This window comes from Amaranthus tricolor, chromosome 5, assembly GCF_026212465.1.
Source record: "Amaranthus tricolor cultivar Red isolate AtriRed21 chromosome 5, ASM2621246v1, whole genome shotgun sequence".
NCBI classification, from domain to species: Eukaryota; Viridiplantae; Streptophyta; class Magnoliopsida; order Caryophyllales; family Amaranthaceae; genus Amaranthus; species Amaranthus tricolor.
In genome coordinates, this window is record NC_080051.1 from 26,601,777 (window position 1) to 26,629,406 (window position 27,630).

The 27,630-nt window shown below is 33.4% G+C and overlaps 4 protein-coding genes across 10 annotated transcripts; 1 reads left to right on the forward strand and 3 right to left on the reverse strand.

The window, feature by feature from the left end:
- Positions 1 to 212: 212 nt before the first annotated feature.
- Positions 213 to 2,580, reverse strand: LOC130813958 (ethylene-responsive transcription factor ERF071-like). Its single transcript, XM_057679904.1, has 2 exons — positions 2,270 to 2,580; positions 213 to 1,270 (listed from the first exon to the last, which is right to left on the reverse strand). Exons 1-2 carry the CDS (start codon positions 2,424 to 2,426, stop codon positions 600 to 602), a joined length of 828 nt encoding a protein of 275 aa, XP_057535887.1. The 5' UTR covers positions 2,427 to 2,580; the 3' UTR covers positions 213 to 599.
- A 3,793-nt stretch (positions 2,581 to 6,373) lies between these two features.
- LOC130813960 (protein MAINTENANCE OF MERISTEMS-like) lies at positions 6,374 to 7,484 on the reverse strand. The gene is made up of 3 exons (XM_057679905.1): positions 7,298 to 7,484; positions 6,797 to 7,219; positions 6,374 to 6,716 (listed from the first exon to the last, which is right to left on the reverse strand). The coding sequence occupies exons 1-3, from the start codon at positions 7,379 to 7,381 to the stop codon at positions 6,555 to 6,557; spliced, it is 669 nt and encodes a 222-aa protein (XP_057535888.1). The 5' UTR covers positions 7,382 to 7,484; the 3' UTR covers positions 6,374 to 6,554.
- Positions 7,485 to 10,496: 3,012 nt separating this feature from the next.
- LOC130813961 (vacuolar protein sorting-associated protein 2 homolog 3) lies at positions 10,497 to 15,271 on the reverse strand. Its single transcript, XM_057679906.1, has 11 exons — positions 14,980 to 15,271; positions 14,789 to 14,833; positions 13,964 to 13,998; positions 13,830 to 13,880; positions 13,555 to 13,659; positions 13,385 to 13,456; positions 13,159 to 13,230; positions 13,008 to 13,088; positions 12,649 to 12,684; positions 12,510 to 12,565; positions 10,497 to 10,955 (listed from the first exon to the last, which is right to left on the reverse strand). Exons 1-11 carry the CDS (start codon positions 15,011 to 15,013, stop codon positions 10,904 to 10,906), a joined length of 639 nt encoding a protein of 212 aa, XP_057535889.1. The 5' UTR covers positions 15,014 to 15,271; the 3' UTR covers positions 10,497 to 10,903.
- Positions 15,272 to 16,075: 804 nt separating this feature from the next.
- LOC130813962 (rab GTPase-activating protein 22-like) lies at positions 16,076 to 27,394 on the forward strand. Of its 7 annotated transcripts, none has more exons than XM_057679909.1 (13): positions 16,118 to 16,462; positions 17,684 to 17,800; positions 17,933 to 18,034; positions 18,369 to 18,464; positions 19,031 to 19,134; positions 19,433 to 19,635; positions 21,775 to 21,897; positions 22,450 to 22,538; positions 23,753 to 23,858; positions 24,989 to 25,086; positions 25,574 to 25,819; positions 26,769 to 26,852; positions 26,970 to 27,394. In XM_057679909.1, exons 2-13 carry the CDS (start codon positions 17,798 to 17,800, stop codon positions 27,024 to 27,026), a joined length of 1,311 nt encoding a protein of 436 aa, XP_057535892.1. In that variant the 5' UTR covers positions 16,118 to 16,462; positions 17,684 to 17,797; the 3' UTR covers positions 27,027 to 27,394. The 7 variants fall into 7 exon arrangements, with proteins under 7 accessions (XP_057535894.1, XP_057535890.1, XP_057535892.1 ...); XM_057679910.1 differs by having other exon boundaries at positions 17,684 to 17,790; XM_057679911.1 differs by lacking the exon at positions 17,684 to 17,800 and having other exon boundaries at positions 16,076 to 16,462; positions 26,921 to 27,394.
- The last annotated feature ends 236 nt before the right edge of the window (positions 27,395 to 27,630 follow it).

Consider the following 27,630-nt stretch of genomic DNA (forward strand, 5'->3'; position numbering starts at 1 on the left):
TATTGTGTTTGTTGGAAAAAATTTTAAACTTTATTTTCATATAACATACTTTTAGCTTTTGGTAACCTAAACATTAGGTCACTTGCTAACGTGATTGTACGGGTGGCCAATTTTCTAACATTGTAGTAGACTTATACATATGACATCCTTTTCTAAAGTGGTTTAATATGTGGCAACATACTTAAAAACATATTTGGCAATCGTATTAGCAAATGACCTAATCTCCGAATCACCAACATATAAATGTCCAAAGCAAATAAATTCAAAGTTCATTCAAATAAATACAATCCTTAAAATTCAATCCAATAAACTAATTTTGACCTAAATCAAACATATTACACACAATTTTCCTTTACAATTTAATAAATATAACCAATCATAAAAAAGCATTAAAAACAACCTCAACCTAGAATGATCATAGAAACTATTTTAGTTTCCGATCAATCTCTATCTTCTATATATTATCACTAATTTACTATGTGAATGTCAACATGGCAAGAGAAATGGCTTATTCGAAATTAAAAAAAAAAAAAAAAAAAAAAAAAAAAAAAAAAAAAAAAACCTCAAAACTTGAAGATCCATCATCCATCTTTCAAGTTTCACCGTTCCACACTATCGAAGCTCCATAGATCCACGGCAACATCATCATCCTGACATGAAGCCAGCAATGGATCAACCGTACTAGATTGACCATCCACATATGGTATCTGGTAAAATTTCATGTAATTTTCATACGCCATTAGTTCTTCAGACAACATCGTTACTTGACTCTGCTTTTCTTCTTCTACCTTAATCACTGCATTGGTACACATACCCATCAAATTTTGCGCACTATATACAGATTCTGAGCTATACCCAGTTGAATTCTCATCATTTAGCACCAACCCATTTGAAGATAACTTTTGAATTTGATTCGGATTAGTTAAATATCCAAAATCTAGGTCTTGAGATCCGAGGGTGTTGATGGGTAGTTCTTGAAATGAGGAAGCTGAAAAATCATTGGTCTGAGAATAGAAATTTGTGTTATTACTAGAATAATCATCATCTTCATTTGGGAAGTTTACTTTGGCTTTTTTTCCACGGATTTTGCGAGCTTCTTTGTCATAAGCTCGAGCAGCTTCTTCAGGAGTGCTGAATGTTCCGAGCCAAACTCGAACACCTTTCCTTGGGTCGCGAATTTCTGCCGCCCATTTGCCCCAAGGTCGTTGCCTTATTCCTCTGTATTCTGTCTTCCTCTGTCTTTTTGGGCGTTTTTGTTGTTGCACATCACCTGTTCGACAAAATTACTCACATAAATTCTTTTATAAAAAACTCAACAAAAAACTTATGACACGAGAGTTTTGAACTAGAAATGTTGAGGGGGAAGCAAAAAAAATTCAGTTTATCTTTGTAACTTATGATATGTTACACACTTTTGTATAGCCAAATAATCTCGTTTGCTATTCACCCGAAAATTAAGAAATTTAATAAAGTGAGTTTCATAGTGAGATGTTTAAAAATAAAAAAAAATAATAATATAAAAGTAATATTGATGGAATCATACACAAAAGTATAAATAAAATAAATTTATTAGAACAGAATAATATATATATATATATATATATATATATATATATATATATATATATGAAAAAGTAATAAGGTGTTACTTTTAACATTAAAAGGGTGTTCGCTTTTCGCAAAAATTAAATGTGTTATTTTGTATTTATATTTTTTCCTAAAAAAATAATTTTTTTGTGCAAAAGTAACATATTTTCATCGAAGAGATTGATTCTCATGATTCTCATATAAGCTTGGTTCTCACTAGAACTTCACCCCATATATATATATAATGACGAATTTAAAACATTAATATAGACTAAGCGTGAGTTGAACATTTATCTGTACTATTTGTTACTTCTTACGTTTTACTATATTCGTTACATTTGACTTTTAACAAAATTTAATATGTTATTTTGATTATTTATATATTGAACTATACATATTTAAAAATTACAAAAAGTTAACATTATGAACGTTTGCGATTAAACGATTCAAACAAAATTCTATTTGACTATTTGACTATAAAATAAGCTTGGAATATTTGACAATATTAATAACCACAATGTAACGAGTATTTCAAAACGGAAAAAGCGATTGTATTATATATTGCATGATTTAATATTAAAACAACATTTAATGAAATGAATGGAATCATGAGCTAGACTAATCCGAGTATATATACTATATCAAATTGAAATAAGCAAGAAAAATGAAGATTAATGAAGACCTGAAGAGGAAAGTGATGGTTTAGGAAGCTGAGAGTCTTGATTGGTGAATTTATTTGAAGTTGAGAAGAATGCTTCATCAGGCCAAAAATCTGTACATGAGAAGGCCGTGCCTTTGTTCTGAGCAATTAAGTCACCTAAAATGGCACCTCCACACATTTTCAAGAAATCCAAACAGTAAATTGAATGTTTATTGTTACGAATTGGTTGAGATAGGAAGTGTATATTTATAGAGTTGTGCACATGAAATTATACTTCCCTTTTTTTTAGGTGCAGCCCTGTTGATTTCACCCCTAATTATTAATCAGGTGACTTGTTTATTGTCGTTAATTTAAAAATTAAAATATATTTGTTTGAATCTTCTCAATTTAAAGTTTATTAATTTTTAGTAAATAATTTGCGAATTAAAATCTTAAAACTTAAATTTTTTCGAATTATAACCATTAAAATATCAATATTTATAATATTTATGTTAAAACACAAAATTTCAACCATTTTAACTGCTATTACCGCCTACTTAGATTTGATTTTATACCTTTGTCTAATAATGGTGCAAGTAAAAAATTAGTACTATGAAAGACAGGCTTGCGTAGGATGTTTCTTAGTACCGACTTTAGTCATTCATGGCGGCCTACTTGGTGTTGATTTTATACCTCTGTCTAGTCTAGACTCTACACTTTGGGAAAAAAAAAAAGTCTAATAATTTCACAATTATTAAATATCGTCATCTTTTTTTATTTTATTGTCATCTCTATTTTAATGAATTATCGATGTTGTCCCTAGACTACAATAATAATAATAAAATAAAATAAAAAAATTAAAGGCATGAGTCGCGCTCGAGGCGCGGGTTTAATTTTTTTTTTTTAAAAATATTATTTTTATTATTGTTATTATTATTATTATTATTATTATTATTATTTTTATATTTTTATTTATAAATATTATTTTTATTATCATTATTATTATTTTTATTATTTTTATTATAATAATAATAATTATTATTATTGTTATTATTATTATTATTATTATTACTATTATTATTATTATTATTTTAAATATTGTTATTATTATTATTATTATGATTATTGTTATTTTAAGTTCAAGGTCATTTTCGTCGTTTCATTAATATAGGGGTGACGATAAAATGAAAAGGGTGGCGATGTTTAGCAACACCCAATAAATTTTAGGTAGGTTTTGGTAATAACAAGGTAAAAGAACAATCTCTTTGTTTTACATAAGTATATGTGATCTTATTTTTGGGTAGTCGAACCAGACACTTAGACATGTATTCGTGTTATATATGAATGAATATTCGAAAAAAATAAATATAGTTCAAATCCGCATATGATATTCTTGAAAGTAAGTAATAAAATTAACAAGTTGGTTTATATTCATATAGAATGCTATTCAAAAAAAATTTAATTATTCATTTTTATTGATTGCTTATAATTTCGTTGTTTTGGTTATGTGCGCTCGCTTTATATTAAAACAATAATAATATTGTGACATGTCAATATTATAACTTTTAATGTTTATTTGGATAATTATTTACACTTCTTTTTTTTAAAAAAAATCTCATGACCATATCCCATAAATATAATATTTGCTCCAACTTAAGTAGACCATATTTTCTCTAATTATTTTAACAACTCATTTTGTACGAGACCGTCTCACCCCGTCTCACGGTGACGGTAAGATGAACTCAAAACAAAAATTTCATATGCTAAATATGAGAGTTATTTAACTCAAATATGAGATATGTACTCTTACGGTAAGACCGTCTCATATTTGTAAAAAATAATTAATCATTTTAATTTGACTTATCACCTAACTGGTTTACGCAAATCCGACAATGAGATATAATATTCAGCCCAACGAGGATAGTCAAGTCCAATTATAGTCTGATTCTATGGATTAATTATAGCTGCCTGTGTATCATAATCTTTTATAAAGGTTTAACCTTTTAGCAAAGAAGTACATTCTATAACCTGTAAATTGGCGTACTTTATAATTTAGTGTTATTTTAACTTTATAATAATTTTAGGGTGTTGCTATTTTTCGCCACCCCTTTTCATTTTTTCGCCACCCCCCTCCAAAATTACTTAATTGCCTCTGAATTTAAAAGAATTACAAAAATGCCATTGGAGTTAAAAAATAATTAATAAATGTAAATCACGCTTAATAAATGTAAATCACGCTTAATAACACTATTAAGAATTTAATGAGGATGATTTGTCTATATATATCGAACTCTGAGATGCGTTTGAAATACGAATTGAAACACGGTACTATCTCACTAAAAACTGGTACTATCTCTCTAAAAAGTGTTAAAGAAGTTGTAAGGCGTAGTTGGTTGAATATGGCTAACGAAAGCGACTATGAGTCGGATGCGGTACGTAAAATTGCCGTTCGAAGAAAAAAAAAAAAAAAAAAAAACAAGTCGCACAAATCTGGGCGACTGAACCATGGTCAAGTCGCACAAATCTGGGCGACTGAACTATGGTCCAGTCGCACAAAACTGGGCGACTGAACGGTTCAGTCGCCCAGATCTGTGCGACTGCTATTTTTTTTTTTTTTTTTTTTTTTTTTTTTTTATAAAATTTACGTATTAATGTATTTTTAAATTATTATTATAATTATTGTTAGTATTATTATTGTTGTTGTCATTATTTTAATTTTTTAAATTTTTTAATATTTTAATTTACGTAATTTATTTATTTATTATTGTTATAATTATTATTATTATTGTTGTATTTGTTGTTATTATTATTATTATTATTGTTATTATTATTATTGTTATAACTATTATTTATTTATTTATTTATTATTGTTATAATTATTTATTTATTTATTATTGTTATAACTATTATTATTATTGTTATTATTTTTCTTGTCATTATTTATTTATTTTAAATGTTTTTAAATTTTTTTTGTTAACGTAATGTTTTTATTATTATTAAAATTATTATTGTTATTGTCATTATTAATTTGATTTATCGTTATCTATTTATTTATTAATATTATTATTATTATAAATATTATTATTATTATTATTATTATTATTATTATTATTATTGTTGTTGTTGTTGTTGTTATTATTAATCCAAATATTATTATTGTAGTCATTAATGTACTTAATTTATATCATTTCAAATGTGCAGGAGTTTGAAAATTTTGGAGACAACGTAGACTACTCCGGTCGCTTTGTTACGGATAGGGAATTTATCTCCATAGATGAGTTACATAGTTGGGCCGATGCGATAGCAATTACAATCGGTTTTCTATTTACACGTGCTTCTTATAAAAAGAAAAAAGGACGTTCCAGAGTTAGTTGTTATTTAAGATGTCACCGCTATGGTAAACTTAGGGGTGATGTAGATAATGTAGATAATGCTGCCCGACCTGGTTCTAAAAGTAGGAGTTGTGGGTGTAAATTTATGATTGTAGGAAGTAGTCGTAAACCAGGAGAAAGATCTTGGACGGTAAGGGTGTGTCCTGGTGAAAAGGGAAAACATAACCACCCGTTCTTGGTGTACAGAGATGGTCATGTAAGGGCGAGGATTAATGTAGATATTCGGGAGCACATACGACAGCTTAGTGCAACCGGAATGCAACCGGCCTTTATTATGAATTCTATCAGAGTAGGTTCACACACCGATGGACCTGCTCCTTTCATGCACTGGTTCGATGCACCGATGGCTTTCTACTCTGCAGCAACGTTTCTTAACATTGCCATTGCTTTTTATAGTTCTGCTAACGGTGATTCATTAAACAACTGTTTGATTCTTCCTTTAAGAAAATCACAGGCCGCGAGAAGTGTAAATAAACTAATACATATACTTTGGGTTAATCGAAATCATTTTGTTCAACTTCTTATGAACGACGATTCATCCCCTCTGCCGCCGATCCACCCACGTTGGAAACAAGCAGCTGACAATTTCGCGAAAGATCTTGACACAAATTTCACTACGAGGATTATGCTGTGGAATAATCTACGCGGGGCACCCCCACCAACAAATAACACCGCTGACGATGCTGTAAATTTAGATACTCCATAGAATTTATACACGACATTCATTAAAAGTTGTATATAATCCATAATTATACTACAGTGTGTGCTGTTAACAATTTATTTATTTCTTTGATTAATAGGAGGAATTTATAATGCTGGTAGACAAATATACATGTATTTGTGTGATGTGGGTTAGTGTGTATATTTATGTAAATTAAATGCAATCATTGACGAAATTAAATGCAATAAATAATGTAAAATAGTTTCAGTACAGACTATTCAGGGCCTTGCCCTTGATCAGTTTGCCATTGATCATATAATTCTCTACAATCATTAAGGTATATTTCTAACGCATGTCGTTGACGGGAGTTCAAATCCGCAAGCCGCGTAGGTAGTCTTGCCACTGGAGAGAATCGACTGGCCCATTCTTTCGCGAACTGAAAACACAACAGTACAATGTGCGTTATTAAATCATTAAATAAAAGAAACTTGAAAAAAAATTTATAATAAAACTCACGTAATCACATCTGCTCTGACCAAGACCAGGACCGGAAGCCAGCAATTCGTCTCGGGATATGTACGGGTGCGAGCAAACTCTGAACCATTCAACGTAATTAGGTTCAGTCTCTGAAGGAACAGTAGCCCGTCGAAGTCCCTGCTCAACAAGGCGGCCACTGTAGGGGAACCTACTCCACGCCTCCACAAATGCAGCAGCAGAAGAAGGAAAGGTCACGGAGTAGGTTCCGTGTGCCGGTCGAAGAGCCTTGGCTGGTCTCATAGGAGCTGGAGGAATAGACTGCACGAACCCAATCTGTCGCAATGCCCGCTCCGGCAAATACACCTCCACAACATCAAAGCAGGTGATACCCCCGATGACTGTGGTGCGTGGGTGCTCATTCAGCAACGCAGCAGCTCCACAATTGTAGGGAGTCCATTCAACCTGCTTACAGGCCAAGTTAAAAAACAAATTTCCTACAGATAAAAAACAACATGCACGACAAAATGTAATGTAAAATACCTGAGTCTCTGTCATTGAGTCCAGAACCTTGCGGAATGATATCAACCTGTCCAGCTCACGACCTACTTTCTTCGGCGTCCACATCTCCGCCCTAGTCGTGTTTGGCACATCATCTCGGCGAGGATGAGGGCGGAAAGCGGGGAAGTACTCATAGATCCATGTCTGGAGCAATGTGAGGCATCCAGCAATGGTCTTGCAACTAGCCCTAGATGCCATTCCGAGCTGCCTGTACAAGAACGCCAAAGTCACCGCACCCCAAGCCACGTCCTGTTCATCGTCGTTGACGACAACTGGGTGAGGTCGCATGCCAGTCCTGGTCTTATACGCCAACAAGGTAGAGCCGATGACAGCCATGTAGTACGCTGTGGTCTGGGTATCCAAGGCATGCGACCTATGACACAGCCGCATCAGTTCAGCAACGCTTATGCATCCGCTGGTGAATGAACCTTTACGTCGAAGCTCAGACAGAGGCTCGCCGACCAGATTGGTGATACCAACCTCCCACTCCGCCTCCGAAGGCTCAGCCGGCAGAGAACCATCAATAGAAATGCCCAATATGCGTTGCACGTCGTGCAACATAATCGTCATCTCTCCCCAGGGCATGTGAAAGGTGTTCGTATCCGGCTGCCACCTCTCGACGAACGCCGATATCAAAGCAGAGTCGATGTGCTGGTGCATAATGACCGGTAGTCGACCGAGGGAAGTGGAAGGTAGAAAATCGACTAGCTCAACGGACAAATCCCTCAATCCGATGATGGACTCCACCGGTCTCTTCCTAATACGGCACTCCAGAATCGGAGGCGTACGCTCGGAGCCGTCATAAATAAGTTTAGCTATGTGCCCGCCATAGCTAGGGATCAGTCGCGTATCTGTCGGCCCCCCGGGCTGGGGTGATGTCACTAACCAGTCTGTGTTAGTGGACTGTGAGGGCCTGCCTCGTGGCGGCTCATTATCGACAAAACTTCCTCCTGCACGCTCAGATGCGGCGGAAGAACTAGGGCCGCCACGGGCAAATCTGCCTTCGGGGCCACGAACTATAGTCCAGTCCAATGGGGCAGGCTCAGGACCTTGGAACTGAACATCATTATCATCATCACTATAAACCCCCCAACTACTCTGGAGGCTATCAGCCTGGTCATCAAAATGAGTACGCACTTGGTTCAGCGTACTCGACCTTTGGGCCTCACTGTGTCTGGCCGCCTCTTCCTGCCTAGCCCTCCTAGCAGAACCCGTGACCCCTCTCTCATGCGGGTCCCCTCTGAGTAAGGTAGGCCTAGAACTATTACCTCTCAACAATTGCCTAAAAAAACCCTTTCCTTTTCCTTGATTACCAACCATTTTCTACAATTTTTTACGGTTTCATTCAATATTATAAATAATAATATTTCTAAATACATAATAATCATAAATAAAATATGGAAAAAAATAACAAAAAAAAACAAAAAATTATTAACATTTAATTAAAAAAAATATATACAAAACATAAACATATATTTAATAATAAATAAAAATAACAATAACAATAATAATAATAAAATTAATAATAACAACATTAACATATATTTAATAATACAAAATTAACAATCACAATAATAATAATAATATTAATAATAATAACATTAACATATATTTAATATTAACAAAAATAACAATACAATAATAATAATAATTAAATTAATAATAATAAAATTAATAAAATACATACGGAAAAAATAAAAAAAAAAAAAAAAATTATAGGAGTCGCCCAGATCCTGGGCGACTCCTATAATTTTTTTTTTTTTTTCGTGATTAAATTTAATTACAAATAACTTAATTTATTAATAAAAATCAGGTTTTTTTTTTAAATTTCAAACTTTAAATATATTTTTCCTAAATATAAGGAAAAAATTAAAAAACAAAAATTTTTATATATACAAAACATAAACATATATTTAATAATAAATAAAAATAACAATAACAATAATAATAATAAAATTAATAATAACAACATTAACATATATTTAATAATACAAAATTAACAATCACAATAATAATAATAATAATATTAATAATAATAACATTAACATATATTTAATATTAACAAAAATAACAATACAATAATAATAATAATTAAATTAATAATAATAAAATTAATAAAATACATACGGAAAAAATAAAAAAAAAAAAAAATTATAGGAGTCGCCCAGATCTGGGCGGCTCGACCCCGGTTCAGTCGCCTAAAATTAGGCGACTGAACCGGGGTCCAGTCGCCCAGATCTGGGCGACTCCTATAATTTTTTTTTTTTTTTTTTTTCGTGATTAAATTTAATTACAAATAACTTACCTCGATTGATAAATTCCGGATTGAACTTAATTTTTGCTCCCAAATTTTGCTTTTGTATGTTGGTTTTTAGTTGTAGTGAGAGTATTTTTAGTGTGATTGTGGTTTATATAGAAAATTTTAGCTTTAATGGCATAATTGTAATTTTTTCAAAAACCAAGGGCAATATGGTAATTTACTAGGGGGGTGGCGAAAAAATGAAAAGGGTGGCGAATTATAAGGATTGGGTAATTTTATTTTGAGCAGTATTTTTACCATTTTTTTAATTTATAATTATTCTTTTTTTTTTGTAGAATTAAGTTTTATCTCAATTAGAACAAATATTGTTTTTCTTAACTAACTGATTCCGTCAAGTGGTAGTCTTTTGTAAATATTTATGTCAATGAAAGTAGTTTTTTGCAAAATTTCCTATAAATTAGATAGTTTTTTATAATTTTTTTTAAAAATAATAATTATTTTCTCTTACTTTTAATCTTACCACACAATTTAGTAATTTATACCATTTTCTTAATACTTATATCATTATTTATAAATAAATATTGTAATCTCTTAAGGATAGAAGTATTGGTTAATTGGCTTCCTACTAGGTAGTTGCAAAGTCTACAACCTAATAATTCTATACTATAAAAAAAAGCTCACAATAGGTTTAAATATTCCACTACTTTGTCAATTGTCACGAAAAGGGATGATAAAATTGGTAGGCGAAAGTGGGTGTCCTCTCTGGCTCTCTGACAAATTACACGCATCTTAAATTTTCATATTCATCACACCTACCCGCAATTAGTGACCGTAGAATCTTGCATCCACTGTAGTCCATAGGTGCAATTCTTAGAGTCAGCACAGATTGACAAATAGATGACTGCCTAGAACAAAAACACATCCCGACTTAAAGCCTAATTCTCGCAATAACATGAAAATGAAAACAGTTGCTGAGACCGAAAACCGCCAGCCATTGAAGCAAATTATAACATGGACATGGATTCTTTTTGTGAATGAGCATTCAAATACTCGTTAATACGGTAATATATACAAATACATGACAAGACAAACACGTCCAGCGAATACAAATACTTGATGTAGGATATTATCAAACTCGAATCATAAAAGACGGCTCAGAAAAACTACTTGTTGGTCTGGTCAGTAAAATGGATATGAATTATACAAATGAGCAACTGACGATAAGAAAATAAATCAGCTCTCCAAGCTTCCTCCGCCATCACCAATTTAGGCGTTAGTAGTTTCGGGATCCAATAACCAATCGAGGGCCAAAATTATACTGAGAAGGTTTAAGCACCCCTAAGCGCAGCTAATCTCTCCTCAAGATCACCGATGCCCGAACTGAAGAGACAAAAGACGCCATCACATCAGATGAAAAGCATATCATTGGTATTAAACTTGACAGGAAATATATAAAGCAAACACAACAAATTATGTCGAGTTGGTATCAAAATGATCCACAATCCCACATGCACGAGTCCAAGATTCATAATCTACAAAGTCAAAGGGTTTGGAAATAACAACTATGTCAAATATTTATTTTTGCCACAGTTTTTGATTAATAGCCTCTATATTACAAAGTCTTGGATAGAAGTTGGGATATCATATGAACAAAGCTTAGAGCCAGAGACTGCAAATACTTGGAGCCAACAACATGTGTAAATATAGAAGAAAATTGAAGACAACTTTTTCTCTCATCAAGAGAATAAAGCTTCAGCAAGGTAATCAATCATATTACTCCTTAATTCTTTTCATTTGATCCATTTCTCATTTCACACTATTCATCAATCACTCGCCTTACTAATTTGGAGGCTCCACCCAGCACTTCAAACCAAGTTGCATTTGAGGAAACACTTAACATTTGAACAGGGGGTCCATAATTGTTCATGGAAAATTCAAGCTCTATTTGGCGACAAATGATAATAGCATGGCTGAAGCAAAATTCAAAGTTGGGAATTCCGATGCGAGACATACCATACATTTAGTCTTATAGAAACTTAAAATCATGTTTCAATAATGATGACAATGAACGAAAAACATATGGACATTATCAGTTTTCACCAAATTTATTTTGTCACCACCAACTCAAACTAGCATGAATACATGATACAACATTCTGCAAGCCTTAAATAAAAATAATATGCTATTAATTTTTTAGAAACTTATTAATATGATAATCTTCGACTATTATCCCAACCTATGTTACTTGGACTCGGGTACTAATTTCGGATACTGGTACGCGTCCAAGTGTCAGACATGTCTAAATATTCAATTTTACGCCTAAAATGAAGTATGTAAGTGCCATACCAATGTTCGAGTATCAAAGATCGGACACGGGTACGTGAAAGAAAATATAGAGTTCGAGTAAAATAGATCCCGACGACAAAGTTGTTGGCCTTCCAAAGTTCATAGTAGAGTTTATAGAACCCCATGATGCACAAGTTGTAAACTGGTACAAGTCTCTCAAACTTAAACTAATTTTAGAAAAACTTTCCATACACCAAGCACACAATCACATTATAAGCCAAAATATAAAACCCTTAGTCCTAATCGGAAAATTTCAATTGCATTGTGAAAACTATCCAAGTTTGTGATAATGAGGGAGTGTAACCATTAATCAATACCTCGAATTTTAATACCCACTCTATCGAGCTTTCTTCTATACATTAAACAAGCTAAAGGAACAGTGGAAGCCCAAAGATGATCTATGCACTGAACAACACATTTGTTGCTAGTAAAATATTAATGCTTAGAATGTGCATGGTACCACTGTTTATCTTCAAAAACTTGCGTATGTGAATTAAGGCTTAATGAAAAAAACAAATGAAATACCGGAAAAAGATCATAAATATCTTTACAATAGAAAATGAAGAAGGCCGATAGAAGATGACTTACGTGCTAACTTCTTCCGTTTTCTTTCCGGCGATTTTCCCCTTTGGAGCTGCTGATAACTGCAAATAATACAGTGGAAACAACTATTAATATTGTCTCAACATTGCTTGAGAAGTTCTAAAACTTTTGAACTAATACCAACCTGTGAAGCAACATCAACTCCAATTTCATCAAGCACCTGGATAAGAATAATCACATAATTAGAAGCATAATTAAATGAGAATATGAGGCGCAAAACTACAGAGAAAAGGTTAATTTGACATCCAAACATATCCACCTCTGATGAAAACAAAAAATATACTCCTATATTTTTGGCAATGATATCTTATCACTACTCTTTGCTAAAGCAATGATATCTTATAACTCAGCTACAGGAACATGAAGCTAGAGTCTGGGAGATAAATTTGTGGCAAGATTAAGGTCAAATATGGTAAGCACTATGCTTCAGTCTCGAAAAGTTGAAGGATAAAGAATAATCTGAGCTATGGATGAAAAAGTGACCTGATTTGTCAACTCATCTGTTTCCTCTTCAGCCTCGTCATTGTCTAAAGCATCATCAATTGCATCAGACATCATTTCAGTCTGCACAGAAGGTTAATTATCAAGACGCATGCTTTGCACTAGAATGGATGGTAGCATTAGCAAAACTTACTGTCATGTCCATTTGCGCAGATTGTTTCTGAAATTCCTGCAATATTTTCATTTGTTTTGCAGGTGCCATTTGCTGACAAAGAAAAGGAAACATAATCAATCCAAAGTCAGTATATGTTTCATGAAGGGCAGGAGACTAATATGAGTTCCTATCATAAATGCTTATAACATATATATTCAATTGAACAAGTAAAAAAAACTACTGTATGTAAATAATTTGTCCCCACCTTATTCATTGCTGACATTGCTTTGGTGGCACCCTTCAAGCCAGAAGCAACAGAAGATTGAGCATGCATAGCCTGGTGATGAATAATACAATGTCTAGGTCAGAGATATCGGAAATGGAATCTTTCACGCTATGGATCTCATAATTTAGAATGGAGTCCTGAGCACACACCTGTGTATGAGTCGCTATACCTCTCATTTGAGCTCGACTACCTTGCAAATTAGCAATTTGTTTTCTAAGTCTAACTAACTGACGTGCAAGAATCTTTGTTGCTGCCTGTAAATTAGGGAGAGACTTAAGTAAATGATCAATTTGAAAAAATATCAAACTACAACAAATGTAGGACAAACTCCAATGACAGGCGTAACATCTTAAGCCGACAAAATGCATAGTTTCGTCATCCTCATACACATGACGATTGAAGTCTGTTTTCTTCATGACCCTACCTCATTGCCTGTTTTTGCAGTTTTTTTAATTTCGGCAACCAACCTCTTTTCCTGTCATCATAGCATACTTTATCAGACTAAAATAACTACAATCCCTGAATGAAAGGATAAAAACTGTAAACCATATGCCATACTTCCATTTGTAAGGATGAAATCTCCTTCTCGATGCCTGAAATGGAGGCAAGGACATCATAAAAATCAGCATAATTTTCATTAAAACAGTTGCACATCATAATAGCATATTGACATAGGACCATCACTACCACAAAAATGAATGCAATTATGTTAGCAAAACTTAACTGGAGTGTAAAAGAAGAGTGTTCCCACTTCCCAAATATAATGAAAATGAAAATGGATAGAAGCACTTCAATTTAAAAAACGGTATTCGACAAAATGAATGGTCGAGCCGAATTAATGTGAACTATCATAGAAGTTAAACTCTTATGTACATTTGGAGTAAGGCTTTGTGTCAGAACTCACAAGATAACCCTTCCATGTTTGGTGGCCTAGGAGACGATCAATGACATTTAGCAATTACCATTGTTGTTGTTAAAGTTTAATACTGCATTCATCATTAGAAATTTTCCATTCGCTACCTTCTGGTACAGTTTTAGCAAACTTAGAAAGTAAATTAGGCAAGCCAAATTCCAATTATCCTGAAAAAACTTATTGAATGAACTCCCTGGATTAAGAACGGCCATCCAAATAGCCAACTCGAACTGAAGACGAACCTAATAAAATTTGGAACTTCTAAATTTGGAACTTCTAATAAAATTACAAGTCTCAAATGTTCATCAGCTTGTTATACTCAAAAGCGAACCTAAGCATGTTGATGCCTAGATTCTCTGCTAATTATACCCAATGTAAGAAAAAATGATATAAAAAAGAGCAACCTATTATAGCACACAATATAACATAAGGAATCAAAATCAATGTGAAATTCGACAAATAAACTATACCTCGGGTAGCATTTGCCATCTCCCTCTTACTCTCCCGAAGCGCCTCTGTTATAGAAGATCAAGAAACTTCCATTAACTTAATCAACAATGAAAGAAAATCTATTTAATTTAAATATGATATTTTTCATTCTACACAATTAATTTGCAGAAATTAAGCTAAAAAAGTAAGGGGAATTAGGGCACGAAAATACCTTTGGCGGTTGGTTTCTTCTTGAAGAGATTCATGGTATTGCAAATCTGTAACCGTCGAATTGGGATTTAAAATTAAAATAGGGCTCAATTTGAATCACTCTGATAAGCTTTTAGGTTGGAGAGAAAGAGAGAAAAAGCAAATATGAACGTTGGAAGACTTATTCCCAGATGGGGAAGGAATGGGGTTTTACTCAACAGTTCACGCTCCTTTGATCTTTGAGATAACTGGGCTCCGCATTTCCCAAACGAGTTCATCGCCTAGTGGACTCGTGAGTTCGATTCTCATCGTAATTTTCCTACTATTTTGTTTTTAAAAAAAAAAGTTAAATGATGTAATACACAAAAATTTTGAGAAACTGACATTAAATTAATTTTTTTTTATATTGTCGTTTAAGTAAAGTCGGATTATTTTAAGTAGTATAGTAGCAACAAACTAAATAGAACTACTTAAGCTGTAGCCTACAGGCAACAATCTATAAGAATAAAAATAATAGCATTAAACTTTAGCAAAATGCAAGAAGTATACTTGTTCCTTGTCCAGAACATAGAAAATTAAGTCACACAACGTTATTGAATTAATTTTATTAAGTTATACAAAAAGACTAAAATACTCTACCTTTAGTTTCAATATCAAAGTAAATAAACTCAAAACTCTATTTATCTGCACATCAATTCATTATCTATTTTTATCGTTCATTCTTCATTATCCATAGTGTTATCGATCGTGCAACTGAATGTGCAACTCAAATCTCAATTTGTGAAGTGCAATTAGCAAAAGTCCTCTCCCGAATTAAGTTGAAGATGGAGGTGGACATGAAGATGAAGTGGAATTTTAAAATTTCATTTTGTTTTTATTTAGAATTTTGATGATAACAAAGCAAAAAAAAAAATATTTCAGTCTTTTTCTACAATTTAAGTGAAATTTGTAATAAACGTCATCTAATAATATTAGGTGACATATAATTCTGTATATCTTTAATGTTACAATGTGAACAGGCAAAAAATACTATCATCCTCTATTTCATCAAAATTATTCTATCTATTATACAATTATAATATACTTAAATCATGATTTGATCCGACTTGTAAAATTTACACCAAGTTTGTGCACCTATTTGCATTTTGCAATTGATCACACCCATGTTGAAATTTGTATACCTAACACCATTATTGTTTTTGTTTCATTGTTCGAATTGAGAAGAGAAGAAAAAACCGCTAAGAACGTAAACCAGCTCATTTTTTCTGTTTCTTTCAAATTTCAAGCTTCCATTTTTTTCATCCAAGAAATCTTCTTCCAACGTCGAACCATCGCTTCTCTCTCCCCTCTTCTTTCGCCCTTTTCTCAGATCAGAAAAACCTAATTATTTCAAAATTTTGTGTATTAATTATTGGAAAATCCTAAGGTTGTTTGAAAATCAATGAAAATCTAGAGGACAAGAGGAGAATTACCTCCTCTTAATCGGTGTCCAAGATCAAATGAAGGTGAAATATGATTGCTTCGCCCCTTATTTTTTCCAGATGTTGATTGATAAATGCAATAATTGATGACATTTTTCAAAAATGAATCAAATATTAAATTAATGTCACGAGAAATTGGATGATTAAGTTAATTTTATGGTTTACGTCTTGCTGATTTGATCTAGGTTCTGCGATTTATAAGAATAATTTAAGTTAGTTGAAGTCCTTTAGTATTTTTCTTTATTTATGGATGCTCAATGATAGAAGTTAAAGTGTAAACATTTTTTGTTCCTGTGAGCCAACTTATTGTTGGGCGTTTTGGGTTGTAGTTGAGGTTAATGGTTGAGTTGGTTCCGTGTGGAGGAAGGAGATTAGTTTAGCACAAGGATAGTAAATTTAGGTCTCATCACCCTTTTCATTAATTGAGTTGATTCTTTAAGCTATAGAGTTGGTTCTTTCAAATGTTGCTAGTTTAATGAGGCTGAAATCATCTTTGAGTATACTTCATAGAAGCTCGTATTTCCTTGTATGTCACGTTTTGTTTCTTGATATAATTCGTGTTGAGTAAAGGATTTATTGACTGGCTACATAATGGAATGACTTTTTAATCAGGCTGGAGCCTGGAAAGATGGTGTTTGAACCAAAAATGAATATGCTGCTGCAAGATTCTTTTGTTGGCTTTTGCAAAAGGCAATAACTAATTTTACAAAACAAGTGAAGTGAAGTGAATAGCTGACTTATACACTTGGAAAAAGCCTATAGAATTAGCCAATACTACATTTTTTAAACAAGTGAAGTGAATAAGCCAACAATAACTTTCTATTACCCAAATGCCATTAAGTGGCTCCCATCTAGGGTGTGGTTTGGGAGTTTGAATGTACGCAACCTTACCCTATCACTAACAAAGAGGTCATTTTTTATTGACACTTGGTAGCAAACATGATGTGTAACAATACGTGAATAAGAAGTTCGCATGAATTAATGAGTCGTTTTATTATAATTCATTATAATCTGAAATCAAAGAAGCATATATCTTTTGCTCCATCGAAATAAGACACATTGGATCAAACATTGTCATTTTATCCACTTGGTCCCATTGCCACATGACATGATTTGCGTCTTAAATTGGCCCTAGGATTAAACTATGCAGTAAGAGGGAGCTGTAGGGCATTGATAGTTAAGGGGGAAGGTTTATATTTTTGATGGTTGCAAATTCATATATATTTCTTGTTTTTTACATACAAGGTAATAATCACTCTACTTGTTGCCGATTGGTATGGGAACAATCCTTGTGTATATGTGTGCAATTGATCTTGGCCATGGAAAACTGAGCTATTAACACAAAGGAAAAGGTTTTGTATGGTGATATGCTACAACTTTGACCTTATGTCATGCTACATTACATTTTTATATATTGATATATTTATTGTATTTTTATAATTCAAATCCATCATATGAGAGATTGAATTTTGGTTGTCCATGAACATTGAATAGATGATGTTTTTGAGGAGATCCACCCAAGCCGAGTTGGATGCGTTTTATCCGATTAGACCAGAGTGCCAAGACAGTGTCCCGAAGCCACGTTTCAAGCTTAGGGTAAGATCATTATCTTCTCGTTCACTCATTTGCATATTTTGAGTAGCAACTTGTAAGTCTATTATTTTGTTTGCATAATACTATTCTCATCCATTTTAGATGTTGATTTTTTAGCTTCTTATTGTTATGGTGTGTAGTTTCTTTTTGTTGATTAGCACTCCTACTATATGAATGCATTACACTCATATGGAATTCTAGAGTTGTAAGGCTTAAATCCATTCATTTTGATGGTTAACATTCAACAACTACGTTATTTATTCTATTATTGTTCATCCCGTGTAAGAATGATGGTTGTTTTTTTCATGGTATGTGTTCTGATTATGCATTTTGGCAGACAGGGAAAACTCTTAGCGCGAGGAGATGGCATGCTTCCTTTTCTGAAGAGGGTCAGCTGGACATTGCAAAAGTATTAAAACGGATTCAACGTGGGGTAAACCCTTAACATACATGTCCTTGTTGTTTTGCCTATATGGATTGTTTTTCTATCAGAAATTATTTGGCTACCAATGTGTGTTCATCTCTATGGAGGAAAATTTGTAGTTTTTTGGTTTCAGATTGTAATAGAATAATATAATTGCTCATCAAACCATGTGCATGTCTTATTTAATTAAAGTTGCATATGATGTTTGCAATCAAGGATTAATTATGAATAACGTTTTTATTTTTACAAGGAAAATATTGTTTACATCCGATCCCTAAATCGTACTTAGGTGGGAGTCGAGATGGAAGATACTTAATAGCATTGGGGTTATTGAATGTTGTTGTATCTCTCTAACAGTGGCTAACACTAAGAATATTTCCTTTGTTATTACTTTGGTATTGGTGTCTTGTAGCCTCCTCCCTAGTGTAGTCATGTGTTGTTATCTATATTTTTTATGTCTTAATGACTGCTCATGATGCTGTATTGTTTATCTTTTTCTTATGTTTAGCAAATTAGTGGTACATCTGTCATATGAAATACCGTATTGTTCACTTTCCTGAATTTTTTTGTGCTAGGGTGTTCACCCCTCTATTCGAGGTGCTGTCTGGGAATTTTTGCTGGGCTGTTATGATCCCAATAGTACTTTTGATGACCGAAGTCTAATCAGGCAACGCCGCAGGTAGTAGTAACTTGCAATAGAGGCTACTGATTTGTCATAGAGGCATGTGAGGTTGCAACTTTTATTAAACATTTGAATTCATGGAGATGAATGTAATGTGTTGGGAATTTTAAATCTCAAATCCATCAAACTAGTGGCGGATTATCTTGTGGATTTTCTTTTGGGAATTCGTCATCAGATGACACCTAATGCTGTATTCTTTATTGTTATGTTTGTTGCTTTTTTGAACTGTTTTTGGATCCATGTACTCTTATGTGTTCAAATAATTTGACTTAGTTTTTTATATTACTCACTTTAGAGAGCAATATGATGAATGGAAAGCAGCGTGTCAGAAAATGGTACCTGTTATTGGTAGCGGTAAGTTTCTGACAACACCTATTGTAACTGATGATGGACAACCTATAGATGGTGATGCGGGTATAGTGGCTGATGAAAATGGGAACAATGATCCTGCTTTTGAGAAGAAAGTGATACAATGGAAGCAGGTTTTGCCTCAAATTGGTATGCATTTGGTGCATAAATAAGCATTTAGTTAAACTATTTCCTCCTGCTCATTTTTTTAAATTTCCAAATTGTTTGTATTTGTGTATTGTATGAATGTTATGTGCCTTGGTAGTGCATTCACAAAATATGCGTTTGACAATTTTATGGAGTTATATAGACGAATTAGAACTTTTGAAGTGCATGTATCATTGCAGAAGATTTCATTTTATTTTATTTTAATCATGGAATCCACAACAAAGCCCAACTTGAAGGGATAAAGGATTTGGAAGTATTGTATCTGACTATTTGGGAGACCACTTGTGGATCTCCAATTGTGTTTACTAGCTTCATGCACTAGTTATATCTTGTGTAATTACATAGAAGTAGATGGTAAGTTTCTAACGCACCTGGAATCAAGTTTACAATTGTGATCCAATCCATTATGATGCTTGCCTTTTAAGTTTTATAATATGAGCTGTTTTAATTTCTATTCCAACATCTTCCTTGAATTATCTTACTTGTTGTTTTCTGGTGAAGCTGTAAAAAGTCATGAATCCCTTGTCCTTGCATGTGATATGATTCCCTGTAAATGGTGTTATTGTATGATGAGATGCAATATCGAATCTTCTATCTTTTTAAAGATCATTTGCTTTTGAAAACAAGTTTTGTTGAGCTTCAAAAAGTTTATTTCACATTTACAATATTAATTGATCATTATGTTAGCTGAACTATACTCTTTGATAATAGTCTCTTTGCAATTGATTGTTATTTAGTTATAGTTGTCTATTAAATTTTAAATAATTTATAAATTAAGCCACATAATTTAGCTCATTTATTAAGTATAGTCGCTAAGCTCATTTTTTGAGTTATAACCACTATAAATCGAAAAGTGTATCTATTGTAATCATGTCATCGAAATCCAATGATTGAACTTTTTAATAACCTGCTGAATTGGATTTTTAACCTTTGACTTCACTTGTTTACCTTTGACCAACCAACATAACCCATCCTACCTAACTCTAGTTACCCTCCATTTCTTCGATCCCCTTGATCTTCTTCAACCAACCATTCTCTCTCACTGCAAACCAACCATTGTTGATGGTAAATTCCTCAGACTGAAAATGAATGTCATCTTCTTTATTTTTTTTTTCAATTCCATGTACTCAATGTAGTCGAGGTTAACCTTATTAATGGTGATGGGAAAACCCTTCCCAAGTTTATGGTAATATATCTGTTGTGAATACCAGAGTTATAGAAGCTGAGAGTACGCTTTTCCGTAAGGCAAAAGGTGGTCGCAAGGCCTGGTCAACTGATTGCATTGTCATGTGCTATAGTTGCAGTTCCAATTAATTCCTACTTCCATGTCCGTGCTAAATTATGTGATTATGATTCTTTGTTTTGGGATGATGATATTGCTAATGGAACTGCAATATTCAAGCCAAAAAGATACATAACTGATACCCAGATTGGGTTTCAATTGCTTATACTTAATAAATGACTCGAAGCAAAAAAACCTCAAATTGGGTTTCAATTGATAATATATTTTTGGTGTAGCGTTTTGTTTCGATTTGGGTGTTGCAACTAAAGTCCCTTGTAGAGTTAAAGAAGATGAAATTCAGTTTCAATATGAGGAACTTACCTTCAATGATGACCGGTTTGCAGTGAGAGAATCGTTGATTGAAGAAGATGAAGGCGCAAGAAGAATTGGTGGGTGGGTTAACAAGGGTTAGGTAGGATGGGTTATGTTAGTTGGTCAAAGGTAAACAAGTGAAGTCAAAGAACAAAAATCCAATTCAGCATGCCATTAAAATGTCCGGTCATTGGATTCCGGTGACATGGTTACAATAAATACACTTTTCGATTTATAGTGGCTATAAATTAAAAAAAATAAACTTCGCGGCTATAATTAATAAATGAGTTAAACTATGTGGCTATAATTTATAAATGATTCTTAAATTTGTTCAAAAATTGTACTTAAGTACTTAACAAGTATAGCATATTAAATTTCTGTAATGAAAGAATGCTTTTGTTTTGACTTGAAAAAAAACCCCCTCCCATCACTCCAAAGAAGGAAAAAGAAGAAAAGAGACTTTGATCAATTTTTTTTTCAAACGTGGAGGATCTTATTGTGGTACCGCTTGTTGATTGTTATTGTAGGTTTGGATGTTGTACGAACAGATCAGCCGCTTGTTTTCTATCAGACTGAAAGTAACCAGGCAAAACTTTGGAATATTCTTTCAATATACGCTTGGGTGGACAGTGACATTAGTTATGTTCAAGGTAGAAAAACTTATTCCAATCTGTTTTTCTGATACCCTTATTGCAATTGCTTCAGTTTTGGCAGGAAAGTCTTGTTTGAATAGTTTTGCTGAGTGTCTCAATATGCATGATGCCATAAACTGAACCAAGTGGAGGGGAGATATGCAAAATAGATTTTACCATTTCAGAGTATAAATTGTCTAATGTTTAATTTATTTTTTCTTCTTGCTTCCCTTTTGGGCTTCGTGTAATATAATAAGTAACAATGAAATATTAACAATCTTATGCTTTCTGGAAACTCATCTTTGTTTTTCCAAAGTGCTCTGGCAACTCATCTTTAATACATGCAGTGATCCATTGAGTCATTTCACTTTCATTGGCCTGATATATTAATTTTTCTTTTACAACATGCATAGGATACTTATTTGTCCAAGACTCTTAAGTGGAGTCATGGTAAAAAAAGACACATTTTTCACCTCACTCCCACCAAGATAAAGAGTAAATTTTACTTGGTTCTTCTTGACGTAGTAGCGAATGAAATATGATCCTTTAAGTTTTTAAATTTGTGTACAGGGATGAATGATATTTGTTCTCCCATGGTGATTCTTCTTGAAAATGAAGCAGATGCATACTGGTGCTTTGCGCGTGCAATGCGTAGATTGGTGAGGGTTTAATTTATTTTCAGTAATATTTGGCTCTAATTGTAGATTCTTTCCCCTAACATCATAGCTTTTCGCTTCAAAGTTTTTAGATTGAAACAATCAGATGTTCAGATGAGATATCATAGGAATACTTAGTGTACACAAATATAATCCGGCTAGTTTGTTGGGTAAATTGGTTTAAAATGGTATTTTGCATCCAGATATAATGCTATTGGTATACCTCTTTCAAAAACAAAAAGCATTTTTATTCCCTTACAAATACGAGAAAAGAAAGGTTTCCCTATCTCAGGGAAGGATGTTTCTTTGGATACAAAAGAAAAGAAAAAAGAAAAAGAAAAATCTAAGAAAATAGATCAACTTTCGATAGTGAAATGGTTGCATCATAAAGAATTTGGAAATTAGAGTCAATACTTCTGGATAAAAAAAGTAACACCAACAAGGAAAAAACCTCAATTCCAACATTGTCCACAACAACTCAAAAAGCCATTACCTTGATTGGCCATAAAATGTCAAAGAAGCCAAAAAGAGCTCCACCTGCAAAAAAAAAACCATTTTAGGAGTCCTGCAATTACGTCCCTGTAGAATAGGAGGTACAAGGCTGTAAAAAGAAAGCTAAATCTGTCGCTTATATGTCCGAGAAGAAGAAACATCCGTGCTAGACTTCTAGTCTGATACACCAAAACCAAACGTCTATTCTCATCATGTCAGATTTGTGTAGTCAATATCAATTTGCAATCCAATAAAAATCTCAAAAGATGGTGTCAAAAGTGACCCCTTATAAACCAACAATTAGAATTGTTCAATGATGCCAAAAGAAGATGCTAAAATTCAACGAGAATGGGCCTGTCAATTTTTTATTAGGGGCTAATCTGGTATATACGCCTTTAATTTACAGTCTGACCAGTGGCTTCTGTAGCCGATACTGTAGTTTGATATCAAATAGTAAATAGGATATAGTGCTTCCACTTGTAATTGGATGGAAGAAATTGGAAACTTGGACTGAATATCATCAGGGCTAGTTCGCAGTTAATATTTTCTCCATTTTTCATTACTGTACTTCCCTATCATCTCAGTTCATGCATGTCAATGGATGTTGGGATATTTTACATACTGACAAAACAATACAAGAAACTTATCGGAATGGAATTTGTTTCTCCAGTTTAAGCTGACACCATTTTAAATTTGGTTCTAATCTTGCATGTACATGGAAAAAGAGGGATAATTTTAAGACCACTTCCACTTCAATTGGAGTTCAAGCTCGACTGAGTACACTTTCAGCAATAATCAAAGTCGTTGATCCTAAACTACATGAACACCTTGGTATGCTGGTTCGGTTTACTCCATATTCTTACCATCTGTTTAGTTTTAACATAGTTCTCTGTGTGTGTTAAATTTGCAGTTTAAGGCAAATTTTAACTGATGGGTATCAAAATGTTTAAATTTTATAGCTGGGTTAAAAATGATGGGCAAAGCTCTGAACTCTTGACCTCTTATTATTGAAAGACTAACTTTACCACTAAGCCAATCATCACTATTTGACTTTTTGAGGTGTCACTTCATACATATTATATAAAAAGTTGGCTGGGCAATATGCCCCATCCCGCCCTAACAAAGTATTGCCCCTGAAGATCATAGTAAAAAATTTGGTTTCAGTCACAATTATAGTAACGGTCATGATTGCAGTAGTAGCTGAGAGGTGATATAGTATTATTACGGTCCTTTGAAAGTATTTACTCCTTTACAAAGCAAGGCACATCAATTTGATTGATTTGAAAACCTTTATGACTCGGACGACGGACGATGCAGTCTTGTTTTTGCACTATGTGCTTTGTTACTTGAATCTTATCATTTTCTTTTCCTTTCTCCTCTTCCGCCTTTTGTTGATGGCTAAAGGAGTTGGAAGGTGAATATTATACAACTTATGAATGTTGACATTTTTATTTCTTCTGCATGAAAGAAAGACCATGACAGAAACACTTGTGCTTATATAAGAGATAAAAATACTTTTGAGTTTTGAAATCATGTGCTTGTAAGAGACTTGTTTCTGTTCTAGATGTGATGCTCTTTGTAAAGCTGAATTGAATATGGATCGGAGAGATCTTTTTGGAGTTTGCAGTTCTGTTTTCTAGAAGACGATTTTGATGTAATTATTCATTTTGGAACTAGTGACAAGGTACCTGCTATCAGCCTGGATATTTTGTCTGAAGAAATAGGAACAAATATTTTAGGATATAAATTCGAAACTTGAAAGGTGGCTTCTGGCTACCTTATGTCGTGTGGTTTGGATTTTCTGTTATAAACTATGACAAACATAGGAAAGAGCATCTGGATTCCGAACTACAGCTGGTGAAGATTTGAGATCCTCATCCAGACTGACATTTTGTGTGTATGCATTTTTCTGCATGTAAATATATTCTTTGTTGAGGCTATTGATTATATTCATTGGACAGAGGAACTAGATGGAGGGGAATATCTGTTTGCATTTCGTATGCTGATGGTGCTTTTCAGAAGAGAGTTCTCGTTCATGGATGCATTGTATCTTTGGGAGGTAAGAAGAATACTTCATTTTTTCAGAGTTGTCTGAAATTTCCAATAATATATATATATATATATATATATATATATATATATATATATATATATATATATATATATATATATATATATATATATATATATATATATATATGGGCTTTGTTAGATAAAAGAGATTTGATTTTAAAAGTTCTTTTGTGTGAGGCACGCAATGAGGTACATTCCTCATCATCTCTAGGCTCATGCAACCCTTTGGTTCTTATCTCACCTCGTTATTATCTTATAAAATAGTTGCTCCTTAAGATTACCCGCGTTGCAAAATAAAAATTAAGGGTGTTTTTTCGACTAAGAATAAATCATTTACCTTACTGCAACTCAGAACTCTATAAAAGATAAGCCTTTTTGCCTTAGGATGCCTCTCACATGCGATTGCAGCTTGTTTATATGATTCTTTGTTTTCACCATGATGAAGCTTAACTTAATTATGAAGATTGTTGCAGTTGATGTGGGCCATGGAGTACAACCCAAACACTTTCTTGTTATATGAAACCAGTGCTGCAGCGGAAACCACGGCTAATGTGAGCGAAAAACTGCTAAAGCAGTATGGGAAATTCGAAAGGAACAATGTCAGAACAGGCTGCAAGGATTATCAAAGTGCATTAGCCGTATTTCTTGCGGCAAGCATCCTTGAGAACAAGCATAAACGAATATTAAAGGAAGCAAAAGGTCTTGATGATGTTGTGGAGGTCTCTTCTCTTTCTCTCTCGCCCCTTCCCCAAACTCTCAACCCCTTTCCCCCCAATGCTCCTGGTTTTCGGTTTTAGCTAGTGAAAATGTTTTGCCAAAATCGTTACGATGTTAAGAACGATACAAACAACAATGAACAAAACAATGTTTGATAATGTAAGCTAAGCAAAAGAGACACAAAGATTTAAGGAGGTTCATCCAATGATGGCTACGTCCTCCAGGTGTGTAGTTTCTGTTTATATTATATCAAATGAGTATAAACAACACTTACAAATGAAGAATTACAATTGAGTAAGAGATAAAAACAAAAGGCTATGTGTTTGGCTTAGGGGTTGTGTTTGATGTGTGAGTATGAGAGCTCTATATATAGTACTAGGTACATGAATGTCAATAGCTCACTTGAATACAGAGTTAATATAGAGTAATGAATAATATGAAATAACTCCAAGAACTTAAAAGGTCGAAAATCAGCATCCCATGCATATCAGAGAAACCGCTCGACTGGAACAGAGAGCTCACTCGGTCGAGCGGCTCGGTCGAGCGAGCAACAGATACCTTCTGGATACATTCTGTCTGAGCGCTCGACCAACCAATAAGGCTCGCTCGGTCGAGCGGGTAGGTCGAGCGACCATTCTGTTTCCTCTGACAGAATTCTGATCGAGCTATCAAAAGCAAGTCCTTTCTACTTCTTCATTAATCTTCATTAACACCAATAATTCCCATGAATACTCTCCCACATAATTACACCCTTTTGGATTCCACAACTCAAGAGTCACACACATAAATACACACTTCAATTGTGCACTCAAGTCACACATGTGATACCATTCATAACAGCTAGGTTTAGAATGTTATTTTTTCTGTTAGTTCTCCTTTTGTATTATCTGTTACAATTGGATATCCACAGATTCCATCGTCCTACAATTTTGTCAACTATTGTGTATGCAGATTCTGGGGGATGTAACAGGGAATTTAGACGCAAAAAAAGCGTGTAAAGAGGCCTTGAATATCCAGAAAAAGTTTCTTAAAAAGGTGAGCTTCATTTTTGTCGAGTGCTCAGTTTGATGCTTTGTCAGTCTAATTAATCAAATCCCATTCAGGCGCAGCAGCAACCATCTTAAAATCTCCTCTGCGCCTTCGTCTTTGTAGGAACACCAAGGAACATATGCATTGCGACCCAAATTTCCCGCATGGCCCTGCTTGTAGAAAGAGAGTTTTCAATTTTGTGCTGGTTTGAAAGGAGAAAGAATGAACAGAAACACAGGGATTCGATTGTATGTAACACCATTGCCGATCCCTTTTGCTGATGGAGTTGAGTCGGAAGAGGGGGTGTGTGAGACAGGCTGAATGTAGCCTCATGTGTTATTCTTTTTTATTGTGAGAAAGTGTCTTGTAACAATTTAAGGATGTTCAGAAAAAATGAAAAGTGAGGACTTTTTTTTGGATTCCTGTGTTCTTTTTTCTACTATCAATTCTTGCTTTTCCATTTTGAATAATACTGAGTTTCCTCTATGTAACTATAAAAAGATGTTCCTTTTGAAAGACTTATTAATTCCATTCTTGTCTTTCCCTCTATGGCTATATTCAAAGCAATGAAAATGATCGGTGAAGAAGAATCAATGTGAACTACCACTAAAATGATCTATTTATTTACGTTAGTGACTCTAATCTATTAAGGTTAAAGTTTTTGACTTTATTATATATTTACCTGTAAAATGTATGAAATTTTAAAGGAAAGTTTTAACGAATATTAGCATCTAAAAAGGAATAATTTATGATTTTTCAAATATAAATAAGTCGTCAATTATTT

Bases quoted from the DNA above. Each gene is read 5' to 3' on its own strand.
- LOC130813958 (XM_057679904.1), bottom strand. From the start codon at position 2,426: ATGTGTGGAGGTGCCATTTTAGGTGACTTAATTGCTCAGAACAAAGGC. The intron at 1,271-2,269 runs GTCTTCATTAAT...TTTGTCGAACAG, and splicing joins ACCATCACTTTCCTCTTCAG to GTGATGTGCAACAACAAAAA.
- LOC130813960 (XM_057679905.1), bottom strand. From the start codon at position 7,381: ATGTGGACGCCGAAGAAAGTAGGTCGTGAGCTGGACAGGTTGATATCA. The intron at 7,220-7,297 runs GTATTTTACATT...GCCTGTAAGCAG, and splicing joins ACTCAATGACAGAGACTCAG to GTTGAATGGACTCCCTACAA. The intron at 6,717-6,796 runs GTGAGTTTTATT...TTGTGTTTTCAG, and splicing joins GTCAGAGCAGATGTGATTAC to TTCGCGAAAGAATGGGCCAG.
- LOC130813961 (XM_057679906.1), bottom strand. From the start codon at position 15,013: ATGAATCTCTTCAAGAAGAAACCAACCGCCAAAG. The intron at 12,685-13,007 runs GTCACTTTTTCA...ATTCTTATCCAG, and splicing joins CAGATGAGTTGACAAATCAG to GTGCTTGATGAAATTGGAGT. The intron at 12,566-12,648 runs GTTGGTATTAGT...TATTATTTGCAG, and splicing joins GAGTTGATGTTGCTTCACAG to TTATCAGCAGCTCCAAAGGG.
- LOC130813962 (XM_057679907.1), top strand. The intron at 19,135-19,432 runs GTAGTAGTAACT...TACTCACTTTAG, and splicing joins CTAATCAGGCAACGCCGCAG to AGAGCAATATGATGAATGGA. The intron at 22,539-23,752 runs GTGAGGGTTTAA...ACATGGAAAAAG, and splicing joins CGCGTGCAATGCGTAGATTG to AGGGATAATTTTAAGACCAC.